Source organism: Daucus carota, chromosome 1 (assembly GCF_001625215.2).
Source record: "Daucus carota subsp. sativus chromosome 1, DH1 v3.0, whole genome shotgun sequence".
NCBI classification, from domain to species: Eukaryota; Viridiplantae; Streptophyta; class Magnoliopsida; order Apiales; family Apiaceae; genus Daucus; species Daucus carota.
In genome coordinates this window covers 30,078,372-30,089,512 of record NC_030381.2, presented here as the reverse complement: position 1 = coordinate 30,089,512, position 11,141 = coordinate 30,078,372, and the positions used below count along the sequence as shown (strand labels likewise).

At 30.0% G+C, this 11,141-nt stretch overlaps 2 protein-coding genes across 8 annotated transcripts; one reads left to right on the top strand and one right to left on the bottom strand.

Moving 5' to 3' along the window:
- The first annotated feature begins 355 nt into the window (after nt 1–355).
- LOC108220716 (protein FAR1-RELATED SEQUENCE 5-like) lies at nt 356–2,929 on the top strand. The gene is made up of 6 exons (XM_017394569.1): nt 356–383; nt 469–1,288; nt 1,366–1,624; nt 1,694–1,787; nt 1,903–2,252; nt 2,339–2,929. Exons 1-6 carry the CDS (start codon nt 356–358, stop codon nt 2,927–2,929), a joined length of 2,142 nt encoding a protein of 713 aa, XP_017250058.1.
- Nucleotides 2,930–3,264: 335 nt separating this feature from the next.
- On the bottom strand, nt 3,265–7,736 carry LOC108198366 (uncharacterized). 7 transcript variants are annotated; one of them, XM_064079287.1, is made up of 18 exons: nt 7,597–7,725; nt 7,463–7,505; nt 7,206–7,376; nt 6,971–7,102; nt 6,803–6,884; nt 6,611–6,724; nt 6,420–6,496; nt 6,248–6,337; nt 5,956–6,035; nt 5,142–5,843; nt 4,858–5,046; nt 4,719–4,784; nt 4,516–4,593; nt 4,382–4,432; nt 4,037–4,114; nt 3,915–3,965; nt 3,757–3,837; nt 3,265–3,639 (listed from the first exon to the last, which is right to left on the bottom strand). In XM_064079287.1, exons 11-18 carry the CDS (start codon nt 4,939–4,941, stop codon nt 3,466–3,468), a joined length of 663 nt encoding a protein of 220 aa, XP_063935357.1. In that variant the 5' UTR covers nt 4,942–5,046; nt 5,142–5,843; nt 5,956–6,035; nt 6,248–6,337; nt 6,420–6,496; nt 6,611–6,724; nt 6,803–6,884; nt 6,971–7,102; nt 7,206–7,376; nt 7,463–7,505; nt 7,597–7,725; the 3' UTR covers nt 3,265–3,465. The 7 variants fall into 7 exon arrangements, with proteins under 7 accessions (XP_063935357.1, XP_017221820.1, XP_017221888.1 ...); XM_017366331.2 differs by having other exon boundaries at nt 6,248–6,724; nt 7,463–7,508; nt 7,597–7,736; XM_017366399.2 differs by lacking the exons at nt 5,956–6,035; nt 6,248–6,337; nt 6,420–6,496; ... (4 more) ...; nt 7,463–7,505; nt 7,597–7,725 and having other exon boundaries at nt 3,915–3,959; nt 5,142–5,282.
- Nucleotides 7,737–11,141: the final 3,405 nt, after the last annotated feature.

Below are 11,141 nucleotides of genomic sequence, written 5' to 3'. Positions count from 1 at the left end.
ATATATAGGGGGAGGTTCAAAAGAGACCGGGGCTTAGCGAGAGACCCGAGAGACCACATAATCAACCATTGGATCTGTTTTGATCTAGTGGTCATAATTAATTTAATTTAATTCTGATTTTTTTAAAGATTCTTTCCAGGGGCAGTATAGTGAACACAGTCTTGTATTTTTTTTTTATACGCATGGATACAAACTACACAGAATACAATCACGTAACATTACCTTTTTTAAAAAAATTCTGAGAGAATTACTTGGTAACTGATTTAATTTTGTTTGTAAGTAAATTTATTCCTTTTTCATTACAATCCGTTACATCTTTTTTTTCCATCTTCGTCTTCCAGAATCTGAAGCTATAATGGAGAATTCCGATTATTCTTGTTCTGGTTCGTTCATATGTTCTTTTCTTTATCAAAATTAGTTGTTTCTAATTGAAGAGCTAAATAGACTGTTATGTTTTTCACTTAATAGGTGTTGACAGCAACAGTTCACTTTACGGTTCTTGTTCTCTCGACGAAAATGAGTTTGATTTGCAGGAGCTGGGTAAAGATTGGATTCCCGATTGTCCTCAAGGTGTCAAACCATTGCTAGATCAAATTTTCAAAAATATTGAGGAAGGCTTTGATTTTTACAAAGAATATGGAAGATTATCTGGTTTTGATGTTCGACGTTCATCTGAGAAGTCTGATAAATATGGTAGGACTATCAGAAAATATTTTGTTTGCTCTAGGTCAGGAAGACCTGATAGTAAAAATGAAGAAACAGAAAACCAAAGACGAATAAGAACGGTATCAGCAAAGTGTGAATGTCCAGCTGAACTTGTTCTCGGTTTGCATAACTCTGGTGGATTTTATGTAAAGAAGTTCACGGAGTATCATAATCATCCTTTTGCAGGAAGAGGAGGAATGCAGTTTCTCAGATGTAGTAGATCTTTGACAGAGTTTCACAAAAGGTTTATAGTTGATGCTGCAAAATCTAACATTGGTGCATCACGAGCGCACGCTATACTTAAATCTATGATTGGTTCGTATGAGGATATTGGAGCAACAGTCGTTGATTTCAAAAATTTCTCAAGAGACATTAAACAATATATAGGGAAGCATGATGCAGACATGATAATCCAAAAATTCAAGGATATCCAGGAATCCTCAGACACTGGATTCAAATTTGAGTATAGGACAGACTCAGAGAATCATCTCACACAATTATTTTGGGCAGATGGTGAAGGACGGAAGAATTATGAGGTATTTGGTGATGTTGTATCATTTGATGCAACATATCGAACAAACAGGTATGATGTTCTAATTTTGATACTATAATATATACTTGTAAATTGAAAACACTGACAAACTTTATGTTTTCTACAAGATATGGAATGGTGTTTATTCCTCTCATAGGAATTGATAATCATTGGAAAAGCGTGACTTTTGGAGCCATGTTACTTGAGCATGAAGATAATGAAAACTATATATGGGGATGTGAAGCATTCAAAAGGGTTTTCGGTAGTAGTCCTAAATGTATAATAATGGATCAAGACCTTGCTATGAAAACCGCACTTAAGTTTAGTTTCCCTCTTGTTAAGCATCGCCTTTGTATGTGGCACATCATGAAGAAGTTCCCAGCAAAGGTAGGAATCATATAGTATACAATTCTATCCGTTTAATGTCGTACTAATGCTACTTTGTATCTTTTACAGTTGGGAACAGTTTTCTGTGCTGAGTCTGGTTTTATGGATAGAATCAACAAATTTATTTGGACAGAGCACCTGACACCAGAAGAGTTTGAGCAAGGTTGGTATGAAGCTATTAGAGAATTATGGTCTGGAAGACAATATGTGGCTTAAAGATATGTTTGCTATGAGAGAATTATGGATCCCTGCTTATTTCAATGATCAGCCCATGGTAGGTCTTCTGCGAACAACATCGAGATCAGAGAGTTCTAATTTCTATTTTGGACACTATGTTCAAAAGGGTGACACACTATCTGAGTTTTATTTATGTTACCAAAGTGCGATTGAAAAGCAGAGGAACGGCTTCAGGAAGAATACGCATTACGATGACTATACCCCCAACATAGTCACTGGGAAAAAAATTCTTAAAGATGCTGTAAGTTTATATACTAGAACCATGTTTTATAAAGTACAAGAGCAGATAAAAGCTGGGGGTGAAGATATTGTTGTTGAATATATGAGTACTTTGAATAAAACAAGAGTTACCACTATACAAGATCCATTCAACAAAGCAAAATCTTTCGAGGTACATTTTAATATTTTATATTTATGTGTATGTCATGCTGGATTTTAGAAATATTTTTGATCTTTTTCATGTTGTGTTGTTCGAAGGTTTCCGTTGATTTGGACACACACACTGTAGAGTGTTCTTGTAAGCTTTTCACAAGGGTAGGATATTTGTGTTCTCATGCATTTTTCTGTCTCGGTATATGTGGTATCAAATCTATACCAAGACAATATGTGTCCAATAGATGGTTGAAGAACGCAGTTGAACGCTTTAGTACACTAGAACTTGGAGAAATATGTGAAGCTGGTTCAAAAACTAATTCAAAGCGTGTTAAAACACAAGACTGTTGGTTTGAATTCCAAGGTTGTCTAAGTGATGCTTCTGGTAATCCTGATATTCTAGATTATATTAAGAGAGAAATCTGCAGTATTAGGGAACATATCAATAGCACGTTGAAGAAATCAAAGACAAGACTGAATTCAGAACAAATAGAAGAAATCATTGATTCGTCTGCTGTTGAAGACATCACAATACAGAATCCAAATAAGAGCACCAATAAGGGTAGTCGTAAGAGGATTTTATCTGGTGCAGAAAAATCTATTGCTTGTACAAAGAAATCATTGAGGAAATGCGCTTGTTGCAAGGAGTTTGCATATCATGACTCGAGAACTTGCCCTGAAAAGAGGCAAGAATGATTGAGTTTCTGGTTTATTAGTCCTGTTTTTCCATGGATTTTAATGTAAGGATATATTTTGAAACTTTTTAATTTGGCAGTTTTTTAATTAGCAAGTGTACCTGTTAAATTACTTAGTCTCTCATCTATTTAAAATATGATCTTATTGCAAAACATGAGACAAACATTTTTAAGTGCATTTTTTAGTGCGTAACATATCAATACTTTTAAACAAAATTTATGGTGAGCTTTTCAACGCCCAGATCAAAGTGCGTATTCTACAACAAGTGTAGCGTGCTTATATTACAAAGTAAATATATTCTTCGGTAAATAAGATTGATTGCAGAATTCAAAAACTTGGCCAGGGTTAAAAATTCATTAACATGAATAAAAAACCATTTATCATCCGAATATAGATGCTTACAACCATTTACTGCAAACAGTAAGACGTGGATTGTTTTGAGAGTACTAGAAAACAATTCAACTTGATTAGAAGGAACCGATGTCCTTCTAGACTTTTTTCATTCTTACATCAGTGCATCAATTTTGAAACCAGGATCACTTCAACATTATGTCATTAGCATCGTTATTCAGTTCAATGAAAGCATATCTTAAATCATCAACCACCTCATCTTTTTCGTCTTCAGCCTTTGCAGACATGATATGAGACATCAAAGTTTGTTGAATGCAATGGTATGAATCAAAAAGAGATTCAAGGAGGGAATGTTTATTCTGCAGGAAAATAACAAAAATTATAATAAATTCAGTTGTTTTAAAAATGTAAAACAATTCACATAATGATACTTGTGATACAATATTTTTAAAACCACAGATGAGATAAAATCGTACCATAATCATCTTTCCCTTGTCATCGGAGGTGTACTGGTGAAAAAGTTTTGTTTTGTCCTCCCCCAGCTTTGAGGTTTCCTCCTAATTATACAAATAATCATTAACAATGTATCAGATTTTAAAGAGTCCATGGATGCCTGGATAAGTTTAAATAATACCTTCTCTTTGCCAACAGCAGAACTTTTCCTTTTCTGCGCATCATTCTGAAACTATTAATTCAGATATGAGTCAGAACAGGTAGTATAAATTATATAAAATGTGTATAAGTTACAGTGCAGACCTTTTGTCCCGATTCCAAATTAATACCAAATGGTATTTGGGTATGCGTCGTATCGTCTGCATTAGTTCCAAGATTTGTCTGTGGAAATACAATGGTTAAGAAAATAACAACATTTTGCAATAGACACACAATTATGTGAAAAGTGATTGATTCAAATAATTGATCTAACATATCCCCCTAACAAAAAATATAACTGAACTTTTCTAATTATAGCTTATTAATTTTATCTGAGTTTTGTTATTTGTTTAACCCAGCGGTTTGTATTATTGTTGACTAGCTATTTTTTGATATTGGTAACCAAATCTTTTAGCTGAGGAAAATGAGTTTAGAAGTTTTAAAATATACCTGGTGATTGTTCAGTATAGAGTTCTTCCATTCCTTTCCATTATGTGAATCCTAAACCACAAATCATTGCCGAATTTATAACATCAATTAGACAAGATTTTCTTTAATATACAATTATGTTGTCTGAACAATACCTTTGGAAGCGTATTCCAATCGAAATCCAATCCAGTTACATTTTCTGACGGTCCCAACGTTGTTGCTCCATAACTGCACTGAAAAGATACACAAGAAATTTTGTAAAATTTATGCTGTGTTTCTAAGGAAATTTTTGCCTTCTAGGTGATGACTGAAACAATTATAATATTATTTAAAAAATTCATTGGTCAAGAGATATTACTGTCTTTGTGTTTTCCATCTTAGGAAGATCCTGAAGTTCTGGTTGTCCAGTTAAGACTTCAGTACCCTGAAATAGAAAAGCATAATTAATAACATATAACAAGAATGTTTAAATTATTTTGTCTTCATTACATATTTACCTTTATCCTACAAATTTGCAGTTCTATATAATTTATGTTTGGCTTCTGAACCACACCATCAGTTATGTAACCTTTCTGGATCATATATTGTTCGAGACTCTGCAAACAATAATTGTTCCACGGGACAAATCTTGGTTGTATTTTGCTTGGAAAACACCTCCATCCAATGAATTTGTCAAGAAAGAAATACTGCCCAAAAAAGTCATCGTTAGTATTTGTGTACCAATCATAACATCTTTTAATTAAAAAAACAGATCGGAACTTTTCAACAGCGAACGATTTACCAATATGAAAGGGAGGGATCCTGTATAGTATCACGTATCTGTGTTCTTCAGCCAAAATTTTGGGCACTTCTTCAAACAGCGAACAACTAATTCACACCAGTTATAATTTGAACATTTATCCAATTCACAACAGAATCCTAGCAATTTCTGACGAATGTAAGAGTTTGTTGGTGCTTGGATTAGAAAACAAATCATAACGGAAATAAAGTTCTTTTTGAAATGTATGTCTACACATCCAGATTCCTTCATTGCACAGATGACATCTTTCACGGCTACCCTGAAAGATTTTTTCTGATCACCAAATTGCTTTCTCCATTCCTTTGACAAAGATTTGCTACTAACAAAAGCTATTTTGGTCTCGCCCATTGGCAGTCCAAGAACACGATGAACATCGTCCTCTGTTATTTCTAAAGTCTTATCACCAACCACTATAGAACATTTCTCAGGATCAAATTGTTTCGCTATACTATATCCAAGATACCTTGGATAGTCTTGAAGTTTGAAATTTAAAATGCTACCAAAACCAGAATTTTTAACCCATTCTTTTTGTGGAATGGTTAAGTCCTGGATCATTTCACAGAACAGCGAAGGATTTAATTTCATGGAAATCTTGTGGTCTACGATTTCCTCAGTTATCGTTTCCCCAACATTAGATTTAGTAACCTCATGATCATTAAACTTTCTTTTTTTATTCTTAGGACCCTGTATAAAAAGTATTTCAATACATAGTTAGTATGGTCATGATAATATAAATAGTTACATAATTATGAAAACAAACATAATAAATATATGCCTAAAATTGGTTTACACTTACAGTTATCGGTTTAGTGGATTTTGAAGCTATCTCAAACTGCTTATGTCCTCCACGGTCACTAGTTGTTAAACCAAAGGTGCCTACAGTTACACGTGAAATCAATGAAAATTTTTATAAAGCAAATCAACAATTGCTTTGACCAATCTTTTTACGTCGGTTATGTATATAAAATAACGAAAGGTAGAAAATAAACCAATTCAACAATTAAAATATCCAAAAGTTATGTTATTGATCTATATAATATTTTAAAGAAAGGCGGACTTTGAAGTAAAATATATGGTTTCAAACTTACAGTCATTGTTTGTGAAATGTATCAGTTTGATCAAATCTGAATCAGTATCTCCTTCACATGGTGCAGCAGTCATTGGCAATCCATAGTTGGCTTAGGAAACACATACAAAAATTATCACAGTGAAACGAAGCAAGATTTCTGTAAAGGTTTTAAGTAACTGAAGGAAGCTTACATAATCTTGCTGAAAATATCCAACAGTGATGTTCTGAAATCGTTAAATTGTTCATTTGTGAACCAATTTTTTGACATCTTAGAGTAAATCAAATACAATATAGTTGTTAATGAAAAAACACATATAACATTTTAGACAAATCAGATGAAGATGATATAAAGCAGAGGAAGTATAAAAGTTTTAAAACTTACAAAACCAGGATAGTGTTCCACCAGATTAAAAAGCGGTGGACTCATTTTCAAGAACAGAGTGATGTAAAATATCATGAAAAACCCACAGCTCTTGTCGTCTATTTGTTTTGGTACCTATTGAATGCTGTAATAATTAACTCAAAGGCATTATAAATGCAAATATTTCTTATAAATCTAATTTTCTATACATACCTCTGGAATCAAGAATGGAATGTCATTAAAATTCTTCAAAGAACAATCCTTTTTAGAATACTTGTAAAAGGAAACCAACATCCTACAAACCATATAAATAGTTTTAATGATTGAAAAAAAGCAGCTATATAGGCTCTGTATTCATATTTTACTAGTTTAATATATTACCCTCGGACAAATTCTTCAACATTGTTTGTGTTTGAACCCTTTAAAGAATCCAATAGTATCATTGTAGGACGTTCTTTACCCCCTTTGAGCTCATGGTTTGGGTTACATAATATCAACAAAACCCAGTGATTCCTGAAGTAAAGATACATAGCAGAAGTTTATATGGTTTTTCTTATAAGTACTACTCAGTATAATTAAAATATTCTAAATCTGATATATAGTATAAGAAACTAACCACAGACAGATTGGGAAAATAACATATCTCCTATCAAAAAAATTCCCTTTCTGAAAGCATTTGAACACTTTATTCCGTCCATCCTTTTTCTCATAGTAGCTTTTTATCAACAAAGGATCAATATAGAGACACGAATCTGCTTTCCACTTATCAGGTGTTGCTCATAGACGGCTATATGTAAAGATTTATAACAATTCAGTCAAATATTCAAAATTACAAACATGCAAAAAAAAATCAATTTCAGAAATCAAGAGTACCTTATGTAATGATCAGCTTGAGCATCGTTTAACTTTTCTGGATCTACTGCATCGAGTAAGCCAAACTTGATTCTGAGATAACAGTTTGAAGAATTTACTAAGGAATAACATAGATAGGAAGAGACGAAATCTACCTAATTCAAAAGCTCTTGCGAAGCGCACGGTTCTCCTCATATTGGGGACAAAAGATCTATCGAAGCCCTTGTTTCTTGGATGTTTTGTCTCTAGTAGAGATTTGTATGAATAAACAATTGCTATGTTAGAGTAAGTAAGCTTAAGTCTAAAGCGATTAAGACAGCCATTTAATTTTTTTGCAGCATTTAATTTTCTTTTGCATTTAATATTGTCAAGCGACATTGATTTTTCAAGTTGAATCTTTTTATAACTATATTTATCAATGGATTATAATTTAATGGTGAAAAAACCGAGACAATTTCTTGATGAAAATAGCACTATATTAGTTAAATATATACTCCCTCCGTCCCTTTTTATCTGTCCATTTTGAAAAAAAAAACACATACCAATGAATAATTGATGCTATGAACTTTTTCATTGAATACCTCTAATTAATATCTTGAAAATGGTGGAATACCCCTACTTTATGTCTTGAAAACATGAATTCAACCAAGTTTTAAATAAGTCAAGCCTTGAAAATTGAAATTATGGAGATATATTTGAAAAACTATCATTAAATTAGTTTTGAAAGTATAAATGGACAGATAAATAGGGACAAATTTTTACTTGCAAAGTGGACAGATAAATAGGGACGGAGGGAGTAATATTTTTTGACCGAATCAAAATAAGAATGAAAAGTAAGAACACATTCTTGCAACAGAAGTTTTGTTTAACATCTTCTTCTATATTAAAAATTTATTAAATATAATATTACTTGTTTAGTTATGTGATTCATTATTTATTACATAACCAAATATATATTAAAATACACGTTAATGAATTAGATATATTATTTTTTTATTTTGATAAATTTGAATTCGTCTAAGTGAGATTCTTTAATGTGTTCTTATGTATCACAAAATTTATTTTCTAAAAAAGCTAAGTGTACACCATGTCAATGAGAAAAAAAATGGAGAATATTTTGAGGTGCGTTGCAATGATCCATAAATAATAAAATGACAATATATAGATTGTATCAAACTTACATTTTTTTACGTGAAAAATAAAAATATAGAAAAAATTAAAATTTATAATTAAATTCTCAATCAAAAAACATATTTAATACCTAGTTTGATAAATTAGAATTTAAAATTCAGGGAGGAGATTCTTCGACATGTTCTCGTGTATACAAAGTTTTGATCTTTTTTGATATATATTAAAATATACGTTAATGAATTAAATATGTTATTTTATTATTTTGATAAATCTGACTTCAACTAAATGAGTTTCTTTAATGTGTTCTAATGTATCAGAAAAATTATTTTCTAAAAAAGGCAAAGTGCATACCACGTCAATGGGCATAAAAACGGATAATTTTTTCTGAGGTATCCTGCATTGTTCCATAGATAATAATATGTCATTATATAGATTGTATCAATCTTACATTTTGTTATGTGGTTAATAAAAACATAGAAAAAATTAAAATTTATAATTAAAATCCTCAATCAAAAAACGGATTTAATACCTAGATTGATAAATTAAAATTTAAAAAACTAGGGGAGATTCTTAAACGTGTTCTCATATATAGAAAGTTTATTTCAAAAATTAGTACATGTTTTGTAATGTGATCCATTATGTGATCCATTATTTTTATGATTTTAATAGGTTCGTATTAAATACATAGAATTAGAATTTAAAATTTAAGTATCTAGTAGGGATTCTTAAAAGTATTCCGATACATAAAAAGTTTATTATTAAAATTACTACTTGTTTTGTTATGTGATCCATTATTTCTTTTAGATGTTCGAAAATATAGATAATTTTTTAATGTTGTTTTTCTATTATAAGTTTTATTTTTTAATCTAGGGGAGATTCTTCAACGTGTTTGCATGTATAGAAAGTTTATTTCAGAAATTAGTACGTGTTTTGTTATGTGATCCATTATGTGATCCATCATGTGATCAATTATTTTTATAATTTTAATATGTTCGTATTAAATACCTAGAATTAGAATTTAAAATTTATGGATCTAGTAGAGATATTTAAAAGTATTCCAATACATAAAAAGTTTATTTTTAAAATTACTAATTGTTTTGTTATGTGATCCATTATTTCCTTTAGCTGTTCGAAAATATAGTTAAATTTTTAATGTTATTTTTCTAATAAATTTTATATTTTTTATTGAGATTATGAACAAGTTTGGATTTTAAGAATAAAATACTTTTATCAGATGTTGTTTCCGATGTTCGTTGTGATTCTCTACAATTGTTGTTTACATTGTTCAATATGATACTGTGTTTTTTATACAGCGAATTTTAAAAGAATTTATATTAAATTATTTTCTAAGTTGCGTCTCAAGATTATTTATAATATTCTATGAATACAGTAGAATTATTAAAACCACTTTTTTCTCAGTTGTTAAAAGATTAAATTTTTTAAGTTGTTTTTCTGATTTATTTAATAGATTTCTATAGGATGATGAGGTTTAAACCGATACTGTTAATATGGTGTTCTCTAACTTGTTTCCATGTATAATCTTCATTCGAGATGATTATGGCAACTTAAAATTGATTGGCTATATGCTAATAGTAAACATGTAACATTTAGATTCATTATTCAGAACTTTATAATTCGTCAACTTATTAAAACGTCAATGGACGAACTTTTGGGATAATTTGAATTCTTCTATAAATAATACTCATGCCATAGAATTTGTTTTGTTATGTGATCCATTATTTCTTTTAGTTGTTCGAATATATAGATAATTTATAAGTAAAATGCTCATTTTAAAAGGAATTAAATAAACTGAATTAAAGTTCAATAATTTTGTTCTCGTGTATAGAAAATTTTGATCTGTTTTTATATATATTAAAATATAGGTTAATGAATTAAATATGTTATGTTATTATTTTGATTAATCTGATTTCAACTAAATGAGTTTCTTTAATGTGTTCTAATGTATCAGAAAAATTATTTTCTGAAAAAGGCTAAGTGTATACCACGTCAATGGGCATAAAATGGAGAATTTTTTTTGAGGTACGATGCATTGTTCCATAAATAATAATATGACATTATATAGATTGTATCAATCGTACATTTTGTTATGTGGTTAATAAAAGCATAGAAAAAATTAAAATTTATAATTAAAATCCTCAATAAAAAAATGAATTTAATACCTAGAATGATAAATTAAAATTTAAAAATCTAGGGGATATTCTTAAACGTGTTCTCATGTATAGAAAGTTTATTTCAAAAATTAGTACATGTTTTGTAATGTGATCCATCATGTGATCCATTATTTTTATGATTTTAATATGTTCGTATTAAATACATAAAGTTAGAATTTAAAATTTAAGTATCTAGTAGGGATTCTTAAAAGTATTCCAATACATAAAAAGTTTATTTTTAAAATTACTACTTGTTTTGTTATGTGATCCATTATTTCTTTTAGCTGTTCGAAAATATAGATTATTTTTTAATGTTGTTTTTCTATTATAAGTTCTATTTTTTAATCTAGGGGAGATTCTTCAACGTGTTTGCATGTATAGAAAGTTTATTTCAGAAA

Coding starts and splice junctions, on each gene's coding strand:
- LOC108220716 (XM_017394569.1), top strand. CDS start 356: ATGGAGAATTCCGATTATTCTTGTTCTG. Junction 1,289..1,365: donor GCAACATATCGAACAAACAG/GTATGATGTTCT, acceptor GTTTTCTACAAG/ATATGGAATGGTGTTTATTC. Junction 2,253..2,338: donor ACAAAGCAAAATCTTTCGAG/GTACATTTTAAT, acceptor TGTTGTTCGAAG/GTTTCCGTTGATTTGGACAC.
- LOC108198366 (XM_017366207.2), bottom strand. CDS start 6,474: ATGAACAATTTAACGATTTCAGAACATCACTGTTGGATATTTTCAGCA. Junction 6,338..6,419: donor GATATTTTCAGCAAGATTAT/GTAAGCTTCCTT, acceptor GTGTTTCCTAAG/CCAACTATGGATTGCCAATG. Junction 5,844..5,955: donor AATCCACTAAACCGATAACT/GTAAGTGTAAAC, acceptor CTTTTTATACAG/GGTCCTAAGAATAAAAAAAG.